Source organism: Sitophilus oryzae, unplaced genomic scaffold (genome assembly GCF_002938485.1).
Source record: "Sitophilus oryzae breed Bouriz unplaced genomic scaffold, Soryzae_2.0 scaffold_1356_pilon_pilon, whole genome shotgun sequence".
NCBI classification, from domain to species: Eukaryota; Metazoa; Arthropoda; class Insecta; order Coleoptera; family Curculionidae; genus Sitophilus; species Sitophilus oryzae.
The window spans coordinates 1,100,270-1,113,214 of NW_022146011.1; the positions used below are offsets into that span (position 1 = coordinate 1,100,270).

The window sequence follows — 12,945 nt, forward strand, 5'->3', positions numbered from 1 at the left end:
TGCAAAAATATTTAGATCGGTTAGGATGTTGGTTGCATTGGTTAGCTTTTCTTTGTGGAGGGTGTTAAGCTGTGGTTTTTATATTTTAATAATTAACTGTGATTTTGTAAAAATATTATTAGATTTATTATTAAATTGGTTAGCATTTTAGACACTTTTAAATGCTTTTTTTTGGTTCAAAAGTGATAAAAAGATAATTTTTTATGTATTTATGCTTACAAAAATGAAAATCAAGCATTTCCCAAGCAGAGTTTGTAAACGCTTCTAAAAGGCAAAAATATATTTATTTTTTATATAACTGATTTCAGCTATTCTAAAGTCTATTAAATTTCCTCAGAAAATGGATAACAGTTTATTTCCGCAGGAAAATTTTTATTTTCCTCAATTCGTGAATGCTTCTAAAAGGCAAAAATATATTTATTTTTTATACAACTGATTTCAGCTATACTAAAGTCTAATAAATTTCCTTAGAAAATGAAAACAGCTTATATTTCCGCAGGAAAATTTTTGTATTTATATGTTCAGAAAAATATTAAAAATAAAACGCAAAACGTATTTTTTTTATAGCAGATTTCAGTTATTCTAAAGTGTGAAATTTGGAAATTACGCATTTCCGCAGGAAAATTTGTGTTTTCGGTGGTTTTTGTTTATTCTTTTGTACGACAAATCACTGGATGTATACAGTTCCAGGGCAGTACATTTATCCTTTTTTATGAATATTACCAGTAAGTATATCTAAAATTTGTTTCTTTTGGGTAAATACATATATTTTTACTGGTTTTTAACGTTCATCGGTGGATTTCATCATTTCATCGGAAAAAATGTCCAATGAGTCTCTGCGAGTTACAAAAAAAATATATACCTTGACTGTATTTTTATAGGTCTTATTTGTTTAGTAAAAAATAGTATCTATTTAGAATTTTACTTCATGTTGTTTGTGGTTAACTTTAATTTTTCTATAATAGCTTGACTCCCCTATTTTCTTCGTTCTGGGAATAATATCAGTTACCGATTCTTTTATGTATATTATTCTTTTATGTATATATTTTTTTGGTCGTGTCATTCTTCTAATATTTTTTTGCTTGTATAATTTCTTGTATGGAATTTTAGTTTTGATGGATTCATTTTCATGTCATTTTTTTGTAATTTTACAGATTTGTTGGTCCGATTTGCGTGTGTTTAAATATAATTTAGACCCTCGATACCACACTTAAAAATCTCTAAATAAATAATTTCCCAATCAATTCCTGCGCATTCGTCATTTATTCAAAAAAAACTGACTTGCCCACTTCTGGTTTTTCTATCATTTCTCCCAATGAATTTTCCTGAGTAACTTCGACTCCAGAGCATCATAACTAGCCTCCCGTAAGAGGAGGAGACCCGGGTCGCCCCCTAACCCTGATGTTCGGCCATCGATGACCAATGTAGCATGCATAGGTACCCAAGGGAGTCACCACCCTCTGGTTTACGAGCTAGGTGTTCGCTAGAGGCTTCGGCCGGATACGACCTGGCACCCGAGCTACGAGACTTTTTCGTGCACGTATCCCGTGACGTCTCGACGGTAGAGGGGGCGGGATATCGGACACATTGAAGATGATGGGGGGGTCCGCCTGTAGGGGGTCCCGGTGGATGTCCGCTCGACGGGTGACGAGGGTGACCCGAGACGAGGCTGCTTAGCTGGGATGGGAACTGACTGGCGAGGCTTAATCGTCGGCCAAGGGTTGAATCTGATGAAGGGGGCGAACTTATATGCTCTGGAGGATTCTTCTTTATGTGGTTGAGTCATATTTTGAACTTGTAAGATTTAAAGCTTCCTTTTCGAGATACAGGGTGTTAAAGTTACTTAAAAAAGAAAAAAAATTAAGATATTTGAAAAACTATTTAATCGATTTTGATATAACTTGACCCGTTTATAATACTTGCTATGGGTCTTAATTTGATGCAATTAGATTTAAGTTTAATGGCCAGGGGCGGCGGTGGGGCATCACTGTTAAATTATTTTAAAGGGAAAAATAGGCACGCCACTGCTTTTTTAGAAGTTTAATATTATTTTTAGATTTAGGAATTAAAAATATTATTTTTTTTGTCTCCTGACTTTTTTGTCTATCTTGCTTACTTCTTGCGAGAAAAATTAAATTCATTTATTCACTCCACCCTGGACAATAAATTAAATAATAATAATGGTTAGTTACAAAAAAATATAATAATTGTTCGAATTGATAACCACTAACATCAGCGCATTGGTTTCTGGTATTGTTGCCGTCAACGTTATTTCATATTGTTTACATTATAAAAAAATCCATAAATACTCGGGAAAGATACTCGGCCCGATTATTTAATTCATTGTCCAGGGTGGAATTAATAAATTAATTTAATTTTTTTCGCAAAAAGTAAGCAAGATAGACAAAAAAGTCAGGAGACAAAAAAATAATATTTTTAATTACTAAATCCAAAAATAATATTAAACTTCTATAAAAGCAGTGGCGTGCCTATTTTTTCATTTAAAATAATTTAACAGTGATGCCCCACCGCCGCCCCTGGCCATTAAACTTAAATCTAATTACAACAAATTAAGTCCCATAGTAAGTATTATAAACGGGTCAAGTTATATCTAAATCGATTAAATAGTTTTTCAAATATCTTAATTTTTTTTTCTTTTTTAAGTAACTTTAACACCCTGTATCTCGAAAAGGAAGCTTTAAATCTTACAAGTTGATATGAACTTTCTGTTTTATTTTTGCAAGTTCTATCGTCTATTAAATTTTCCCGATTAAAATCTGAGACATCCTGTATATTTTTATATTATTTTTGTCATTCTTGTGAGTCGTTTCTAAGATATATTTCATGAATTCTGTTGCCTCTACAGACTTACAGTTATTTTTTAATAATTTGCATACCATTTTTAAATTTTTAATATCTTCGTTTCATTATTTGTCTTCAATATTTTCTATATTATTGGAAATACATATCATCTTTCCTCTGTTCTATAAAATTTTCTATTCATTGTCTTGTTTGTATAATTTTTTGTGTCAGAGTTTGCATATTTTTCTGTCAGACTGTTGTACACTGACATAGTATTTCCACATTTCTGTTGCCTGTTTAATTATAGCTTGTTTTTATTAATTTTCATGCCATTTTTTTAATGCATCATATCTCTATTTTATTATTTGTCTCCCATATTTTCTTCCTTGCGGGAATACCATTCCATCAATTCTATAAACTCTTCCATTGATTGTATTTCTAGGTCATCTTATGTGTCTTTTCAATATCATATACCTCGTTAACAGGGTGGGTTCAAATGAAAAAAAAACTAGGAATTTTACAAGTAAAAATCAGTTTTTTTACGTTCACTTTTTTACCTACCCATCCCTGTCAAAGATCCTAGCTTCACTCATCCTTGATTTCTGGTCAAACGTAAAAACTGATTTTTACTTGTAAAATTCCTAGTTTTTTTACGTTTCAACAGAAATCAGGGACGAGTAAAGTTAGAATCGTTAACAGAGTGAGTTAAAATGGAAGAAACTAGGAATATTACACGTAAAAATCAGTTTTTTACGTTCACTTTTTTACCTACCCATCCCTGTCAACGATCCTAGCTTTACTCATCCTTGACTTCTGTTCAAACGTAAAAAACTGATTTTTACTTGTAAAATTCCTAGTTTTTTACGTTTCAACAGAAATCAAGGACGACTAAAGCTAGAATCGTTGACAGGGTGGGTACAAATGGAAAAAAAGTAGGAATTTTACACGTAAAAATCATTTTTTACCTACACATCCCTGTCAACGATCCTAGCTTTACTCATCCTTGATTTCTGTTCAAACGTAAAAAAACTAATTTTTACTTGTAAAATTCCTGGCTTTCTACGTTTCAACAGAAGTCAAGGACGAGTAAACTAGAATCGTTGACAGGGTGGGTACAAATGGAAAAAAGTAGGAATTTTACACGTAAAAATCATTTTTTACCTACCCATCCCTGTCAACGATCCTAGCTTTACTCATCCTTGATTTCTGTTCATACGTAAAAAACTGATTTTTAGTTGTAAAATTCCTAGTTTTTTACGTTTCAACAGCAATCAAGGACGAGTAAAGCTAGAATCGTTGACAGGGTGGATACAAAAGGAAAAAAACTAGGAATTTTACACGTAAAAATCATTTTTTACCTACACATCCCTGTCAACGATCCTAGCTTTACTCATCCTTGATTTCTGTTCATACGTAAAAAACTGATTTTTACTTGTAAAATTCCTAGCTTTTTACGTTTCAACAGAAGTCATGGACGAGTAAACTAGAATCGTTGATAGGATGGGTTCAAATGGAAAAAACTAGGAATATTACCCGTAAAAATCAGTTTTTTTACGTTCACTTTTTTACCTACCCATCCCTGTCAACGATCCTAGCTTTACTCATCCTTGATTTCTGTTCATACGTAAAAAACTGATTTTTACTTGTAAAATTCCTAGTTTTTTACGTTTCAATAGAAATCAAGGACGAGTAAAGCTAGAATCGTTGACAGGATGGGTTGAACTGGAAAAAAACAAGGAATTTTACACGTAAAAATCAGTTTTTTTACGTTCACTTTTATTACCTACCCATCCCTGTCAACGATCCTAGCTTTACTCATCCATGATTTCTGTTCAAACGTAAAAAACAGATATTTACTTGTAAAATTTTTAGTTTTTTACGTTTCAACAGAAATCAAGGACGAGTAAAGCTAGAATCGTTGACAGGGTGGGTTGAAATGGAAAAAAACTAGGAATTTTACACGTAAAAATCATTTTTTTACGTTCACTTTTTTACTTACCCATCCCTGTCAACGATCCTAGCTTTACTCATCCTTTATTTCTGTTCAAACGTAAAAAACTGATTTTTACTTGTAAAATGCCTAGTTTTTTACGTTTCAACAGAAATCAAGGACGAGTTATGCTAGAATCGTTGACAGGGTGGGTTCAAATGGAAAAAAACTAGGAATTTTACACGTAAAAATCATTTTTTATCTACACATCCCTGTCAACGATCCTAGCTTTACTCATCCTTGATTTCTGTTCAAACATAAAAAACTGATTTTTACTTGTAAAATTCCTAGTTTTTTACGTTTCAACAGAAATCAAGGACGAGTAAAGCTAGAACCGTTGACAGGGTGGGTTGAAATGGAAAAAAAAGTAGGAATTTTACACGTAAAAATCATTTTTTTACCTATCCATCCCTGTCAACGATCCTAGCTTTACTCATCCTCGATTTCTGTTCAAACGTAAAAAACTGATTTTTACTTGTAAAATTCCTAGTTTTTTACGTTTCAACAGAAATCAAGGACGAGTAAAGCTAGAACCGTTGACAGGGTGGGTTGAAATGGAAAAAAAAGTAGGAATTTTACACGTAAAAATCATTTTTTTTACCTATCCATCCCTGTCAACGATCCTAGCTTTACTCATCCTTTTTCCATTTTAACTCACCCTGTTAACGATTCTAACTTTAATCGTCCTTGATTTCTGTTGAAACGTAAAAAAACTAGGAATTTTACAAGTAAAAATCAGTTTTTTACGTTTTAACAGAAATCAAGGACGAGTAAAGCTAAAATCGTTGACAGGGATGGGTAGGTAAAAAAGTGAACGTAAAAAAAACTGTTTTTTTTACGTGTAAAATTCGTAGTTTTTTACGTTTACACAGAAATCAAGGATGAGTAAAGCTGAAATCGTTGACAGGGATGGGTTGGTAAAAAAAGTGAACGTAAAAAAATATTTTTTACGTGTAAACTACTTAGTTTTTTACGTTTCAATAGAAATCAAGGATGAGTAAAGCTAGAATCGTTGACAGGGATGGGTAGGTAAAAAAGTGAACGTAAAAAACTAATTTTTACGTGTAAACTACCTAGTTTTTTACGTTTGAACAGAAATCAAGGATCAGTAAAGCTAGAATCGTTGACAGGGATGGGTAGGAAGAAAAGTAAACGTAAAAAACTTATTTTTATGAGTAAAAATACCTAGTTTTTTACGAGCTGGTTTTTACAGGTGTATTAATAAAACTCATTCGGTGTAATCAATAATATTTAATAACAAAATTCGGATTACAAAAAAAATCCTTATACGACTAACAAATTTCTCCACTTTTTATAAAGTGTCAAAGAGAACACAAAAACGTGTGATCAATAGCAACATGTACATTCCCGTGTTGTAACAATAAAAACAAAATAATAAAAGTTTCAAACAAAAAATCTTTGCTAGTTCTATACCCTGCTACATTCTTAACTTGGTTAAGGCCGGGTTCGCACAAAGAAATAAAATAATAAAACCATTTTTTTCCCGTTTGAACCAGCGGCTAGTAAAAAAATCTAAAATAATTGAGGAACTGAATAAAAATTGCACAGTTTTTTTTTTGAAAATCAGATCCAAAAAATTATTATTGGTTAGTGGTAAAACTTTGGCATAGTTTGTTTTAGTTCTTATCACAAAAACGACTTATTTAATGCACTTTCTCTAAGTTAGAGGCGAGTTAAGTGTGATTACGTGTGATCATCACGCGATATGCAACCGACAATACTCGGGTGTAACGTCAGTTGCCTACCTCGCAACGCTATCACGACAGTGTTGCCAGGATTGACGGATTTCCTTCAATATGAAGGATTTTATATCGATTGAATGGCAGCGATAATTTTTATCCAAAAAGAAGGCAATATGAAGGTTTCTGGTAGTTTTGCACAATAAAAATTGTTAAAATATATAGTGGGAGTATTTATTGTTTTTCCTACATCTATTTTTGCACTTTGACGGTGTTTAATTAGGGATGCCTCAGTTGCTGTCAAAAAGTCCGCAATTCAAAAGATTTTAACATTTAACAAAAAATTAATTGATACATTTTTATCTTTTAACGCGTCTTATTATACACATACCGTAACTAAACCAAAATACTTGATATTGAAAAGAAATAAATAGATAAACGGAAAACATATCTAATGGCGTCTTGCATGATTAATATTCTCGGTTCAAGCAGTCATTGGAAGCAATGAATATTTTGAAGCATATTTTATAACACTGCTGTCGAGTATCTATCACAGCATTTTTGATTGTGTTATTTTTTAATAAAAAGTTTATTTAAATACATCGTTGTCCAAAAATTACCAGAAATAAGTTTTTAAAAATTGTCTCCTAATTATAAAATAGATAAAATCCACGAAATTCGGTGATTTTTCACAAGATCTGGAACTTTTTGTGAAGCTGATGGAATATGAAGGTTTTTTAAGAAATTCGCTCGAAAATTCCTGACAACACTGCATCACACTAACCGAGCCTAATCTGACACCGACACAAACAATGTCATGCTGCCAATATGACGTTTAATATCTACGATTTGAACTATCACTTGCCTACCTACGAGCAGGTATGAGCATGCTCGCGCCCTGTCAAACGAAATTCGCCGATCGGTTTCGCCATAACCTAAGTTTTAGAAAGAAACATCCCCTAAATGATATTACCCAGCCAGGAAAAGAAAAAACGAAAACCCCAAATAAAGAAAATTGGGTTAGGTTTAACTCATAGAGATAACATTTTAATCTCGTTAGTTTCGTTATTCTATGAGCGTTATCGTCTCTTAGCGGCCGCGACTGCGCGTGAAAAACAACTAAAAATAAGAACAAACGTCATTCTCACGCGTCAATAAAAATAATCGATAAAAAAAATCGATATTTTCGGAGACGTCTTTTATCACAGATCGAAAGGTTAGGCGATACCGTTATTTTTTGGGGGTTTCCCCCGTGGAATTTCTTTTGACGGGACGCGGACTGAACGCTTCGTGTTACGTATAAAAGTCGAGGCCTCTCTCTTTCTTACTTAGAAACTACTTATTCGACGCTACTCTTTGATTGCTTCCGGCTGTTCGAGGGGAGGTTTCGTTTCAACGTCGGAGGAAGATTCGGTTAATTCTTCGCTCTGAACCCGCTTCTCCATCTCGGCCTTCAGGTTTTCTATGTGCTCTGAACTGAAAACGAGATAAAAATAGCGTTAAGATAGAAGAAAATACAGGGTGTTCCAATATTCCGTGGACATAGAACTACTATACTCTTGTTTTTTTTTTCTCAGGTAAAATTTCTACAGACAAATACAGAAGAAAAGCAGATGACATCCCCATACCAATCTATATTTATTTTACTAAAAAAAGTTTCTAATATTTTTTAAGATAACTATGGATGGGTTTAAATGTAAATCCGTCATGCGTCGTCTCTTGTTTTTAACCAGTTTTATTGGTTTATTTCAAAAATGACAGATCATAATTCAATTTTATTGGTTTGACGGAACGATGAACGACAAACGGACGCCAATGCGTATGAAGTCGCCTTTAGATTTTTAAGGCTTGTCAAAATCTTGCCAAATTATAGGTTATAATTTTGCGTCAACTTATGTCAAATACCATGCGTTTTGGCATTTTGATTCGTGTTATTACGCGTGTTTTGTGTCTTTTGAAGTCAAGTAAAGGAAAAATTTAGGGAAAATTAACTGTACACCCAGAGCACAGTTTATAGTTAATACTCGGTGCCCAAGCAGAAAGACTTATACACCAATAAAGTTTGTATACCCTCTCGTCATAGATAAGTGTATCTCGTATATGGTGCAAGGATCATATACTAAACATATACTAAAAACTGGAGTAGCTGTAAAATATCGATATCACACGATAGGTAAATAATGGATTTTATACTGCAGAAAAATAATGTCAAAGGTACTGGTTTAAAAAAATTAAGATTAAAGTTAACTAATGAACTTTTAAGGTATAAAATTCGGTAAGTGTTATTATTAATAAAATAGTTTGTTTCATTTATGTTGTTTTATTAATTTATTCCTGTGGAATATTACAAATATGTATTTGTACAAAAGTTATACCGTGCTGGCAACTGTTACTTTTGGGTCGGCATTTACATGTGCGGAAGTAAATCGCATAGGGATCTTATTAAGTCGGAGTGAGAGAAACGCGACCGACCGACGCGACGCGCGACGGTGTGCTGTTGCGGCGTTGCCGATACGCCTTTCCCTATCAAGTAAAGTAAAATCACGATCGCAAACCGCTTAAGACTTTTAAGACTTTTTTTTCAAGAGATAACTAGATAAAATCATTAGACATGTTTCTGAGCATATGTAGTGAAATTATAAGGATATCGTTAGGGTGTCATTTTTTTTATAACGAGAAAACGTCAAAAAAAATATTTTAAAAAAAAAAAACCAATGAATACAGAACAACAAACAAAAATGTAATATACCAAATACCCTGTGAATGCGATAAATTTTACATTGGTGAAACATCTAGACCCTTAAATGTTTAGAATTAAAGAACATAAAAGATTATTTAAGAAAGGAGATTTTCACAAAATCTAAGATTTGTCAGCATTCATGGGACACAGTGCACAGAATAAATTTTAATAACGCCAAAATTATAATGAAAGAAGCGATAGCCTCTAAAAAGAAAAAAAATAAAAGAGGCTTTTTTAATTCAATCTAATAAAAATAAATGTATTGCTCATGCATCTGTAGATGTTAGTAATGTATGGCAATCGCTTCTTTGATTTTAAACAATATTACATAAATAAACATAACATACGTAAAATTTAAAAATAATCATACAGAAAGTTTGGGCTTTTTGGCTTTACCTTATTAAGTAATTATCAGGTAGTAATTGTTAATTTTGAAGTTTAACTTAATATAATGTCATTTTAACAGAACGTCAACGATTTCTTGTAGACGTATCTGTTTTAAGAAGTAAATTGTTCTCGAATAGTTCAATTTAAATATTTTAAATAGTTTTTTTCTTGATTCTTTATATTTTTTTGCTTCCGACGACGGAAAGAAAACTTTCCGAAACGTTAAGCTTTTTTTCTTTGTTAGGCAAATTTTTATTACTGTAAACACAACTTCTGACAAGCAGCGTCCGTTTAGGTTTAACGCAGAAGTGTTTACAAAAAATAACTATTTTATTTTGTAGATTTTTCTTGCAGTGCAGTGGCGAAAAACCCATAAGGATATTTTTGATTAGAGGAAACGTCAGTAATAGCGATATTTTAAAAACTCAACTTTTTAACACATAACCCGCGATAACTCAAGAACCACTTTAGATATTGAAACTTTTTTATTTTCAAGGTCGGATATTTTACAATATGTTTACATAAGAAAAATTCGAAAAGGTTGTTTTTCCCATTCAAAAATTGTAAACAATCCATCCATTTATTTTTAGAGCATAGCAGTTTTCAGCAATCGTGTAATTTTTTTATTGATAAAGATTTTCACATACTGTTTACAAAGAAAATACAGCAGAAATATTAACAAAGTTCTTGAAAAAACTATAATCTATTATTTCTAATAGATTTCGAGATATCGATTTTTGAATTCAGAGTTCTAATAGCGCGACCACTATCGAACACCCACTCAATTCCACTTATTTTTACCAAAAATGCTAGTGTTTCTAGCTTGCACTTAAAAAAATTCAAGCTATAGGGAAAATTACAACGACTCGTTAATAAATAAACAAATTAAATATCGAGACGTAATTAAATCGTGAAGCTGAACGCATGACGTACACCTTTCCCTAGAACTATAAGTACTGAGAGATGTATTGATTGGGTCGACCGGCCAACTGCGATAAATCTGCCCCTATCTATCCCCTTCCACGTCTCTTAGCGATGTGCACAGTTTCTCGGTTTATTTCATACGTTTGGCAACGTGTTTACTGTCCTCTCTTTGTTCAGTACATTATAAACGCATTGTACTCTTCTTACATACGGAAATCTCGACCCAAGACTAACCTTTGCCAGCCCTTAGTATCGATAAATATAATAATAAATGCGGAAAGATTCTTCAAGCTTGAAAGTAAGAAATAGTTTTTTTTTATATTTTTTGGTATATGGTGTTTTGTTCTTGTTTGTTTTGTATTAACACATACCGTTTTTTTTTCCTTAAATAAAATAACTCGATTAGGTTTTTTCAGCTTTATACAGTTTTTTTTCACAATATTTTGAAGTAATTACTTGTCACTCAAATTTTAAATATATTAATTTCCTGCTATGCGTTACAGTTGTACCAACTTATTTCTTTGTAAAATAAAATAAACTACTTTGAAATTAAAATGACAGACACATCTATCACTGTCCAGGACCTTGTCGTTGGACAGACTATAGTTATTTTGCCCCAAGGATACTATAGAGATAAGGATAGTTCGATTCCTATCTTCCTGCACTGTCAGTTTTTTTACGTCATCGAGGGACCGAGTTGAAGTTGGCGCTAAAGATTTTAGACAGTGACAGTTATTTTTGCATTTGACCTTTGAATAAGAAGACTAAGGAAGGAGCATATCAAAAATCTCGGGTACGCCGGGATGGGCCTCAAATATGGCCGACTTAAATTCCGGTTTATCAGTGTCGTTCTAGTTTTATTTAAAAAATGTAAAACTATGATATAGTGTAAACGTGGGGTAGACTCAATAATTTGTTGTTTTATTTTAAGTTGTGAATAAATGTTGGTAGTTATTAAAATTGTTATAAAAATATATAATTCTAATAAAAATAGATAAGTTATGATAAGTATTTATTTAACACAAACATCTGATACGCTACTGAAGCAGGTAAGTCAAATTAACGTATCTAAATTCTTTGACATCTAATCTCTGACAAGTAATAAATAAAAGCTAAAATGCAAGAAAAATATATAATTTAGTTAATTTAAGTGAATTTCATAAATGATCGGTTTACTACACGTATGTATATTATATAGTCACTTACTAGCGAAAAGTTGTTCCATTATTTCACTCAATTTTTGCCGAGATCTACCGCACGCTACACAACCAACTATTTTAGAGTCTTTTTAAGTAAATCGCGATAGTGTCACTGTTAATTTAAGTTCTGCCACAATTTCTACCTTTATACAACTATCAGTAGTAGAATAAATAATAAATAACATAAAATAAGCTCCGTAAAGACTGACAAATCCACAAAATTTCAAATCAAATTCAAATGTGTCAAATGAATCGTCAAACAGAACTGTCAACGATCCCCACCCTAGAGAGCTTTTATGGTGGCTTTTCCGCCCACCATGCATGAATACATGGATAGCATTATGCTCCTTCCTTAGTCTTCTTATTCAAAGCATTTGACGGACGAGCGCACAGTGCGTTGGAAGATCAATTTAGCGGGACAAAAGCGTTTGGTTAGAGATAAGCCAAAAAATGTGTATTGATAAGAATAAAGAGTAGACATTCCAATTGATACAAAAATGCATGAATATTTTTTGCATTTCGATACATTTTTATCAACCAAATTTGGTCGTTTTCTGCTCAGCAAGGCAGAGATCATACGAAAACAAAATATTTACATGTACTTATACATTTTATTAGAGCCATGTTGAAGATTGCCAAAGGTATGTACTTTTCTACTGTACGTATATTATTTGTTAAAATCCTTCGTGCCTTTGTTCTGCAGATATCAAACTTTCACTTTTTTTCAAATATCGATATATTGAATGATGTAGATCTTTTGAGTTACCAATAGTTACCAACACAGGTAGTTCAAGCTTAACAGGTGAATGCCCAAAAAGTTTCACTTCAATCGGATAGTATAAAAACAAAACAACTCCATTAAAAGGCACTGAGTTTAAAAAATTGTCTTAGATACTTACTATATATGAATTTACAATTACCGAGTGTTAAAATTAAAATTAAAATATCTATCTTATTTATTATTTTCAAAATAAAATATATTTTTTTAAAATAAATTATAGAGGGTGTCACAAGATTACAAATTAATTAAAAAATAACTGCTAAAGAGTTTTTTGTAAGTATTTCACCTGATATCATAATTTTTTGTATTTGGCAATAGTTTACAATACGGTTTTTGTGTGTCATGTACGTATAATATCATAGTTTTATTATCTTGTATTTATTTATTTATTAATAAATTAAGTTGTTAATAAATAAATAAAT

At 32.0% G+C, this 12,945-nt stretch overlaps 1 protein-coding gene across 1 annotated transcript in view; it reads right to left on the reverse strand.

Moving 5' to 3' along the window:
- Nucleotides 1-7,725: 7,725 nt before the first annotated feature.
- The window catches only part of LOC115875243 (clustered mitochondria protein homolog), a 36,983-nt gene continuing 31,763 nt past the window's right edge, over nt 7,726-12,945 (reverse strand). Inside the window, 1 exon segment of the mRNA XM_030890662.1 lies at nt 7,726-7,968. Coding sequence (XP_030746522.1) covers nt 7,842-7,968 — 127 coding nt within the window. The 3' untranslated portion in view covers nt 7,726-7,841.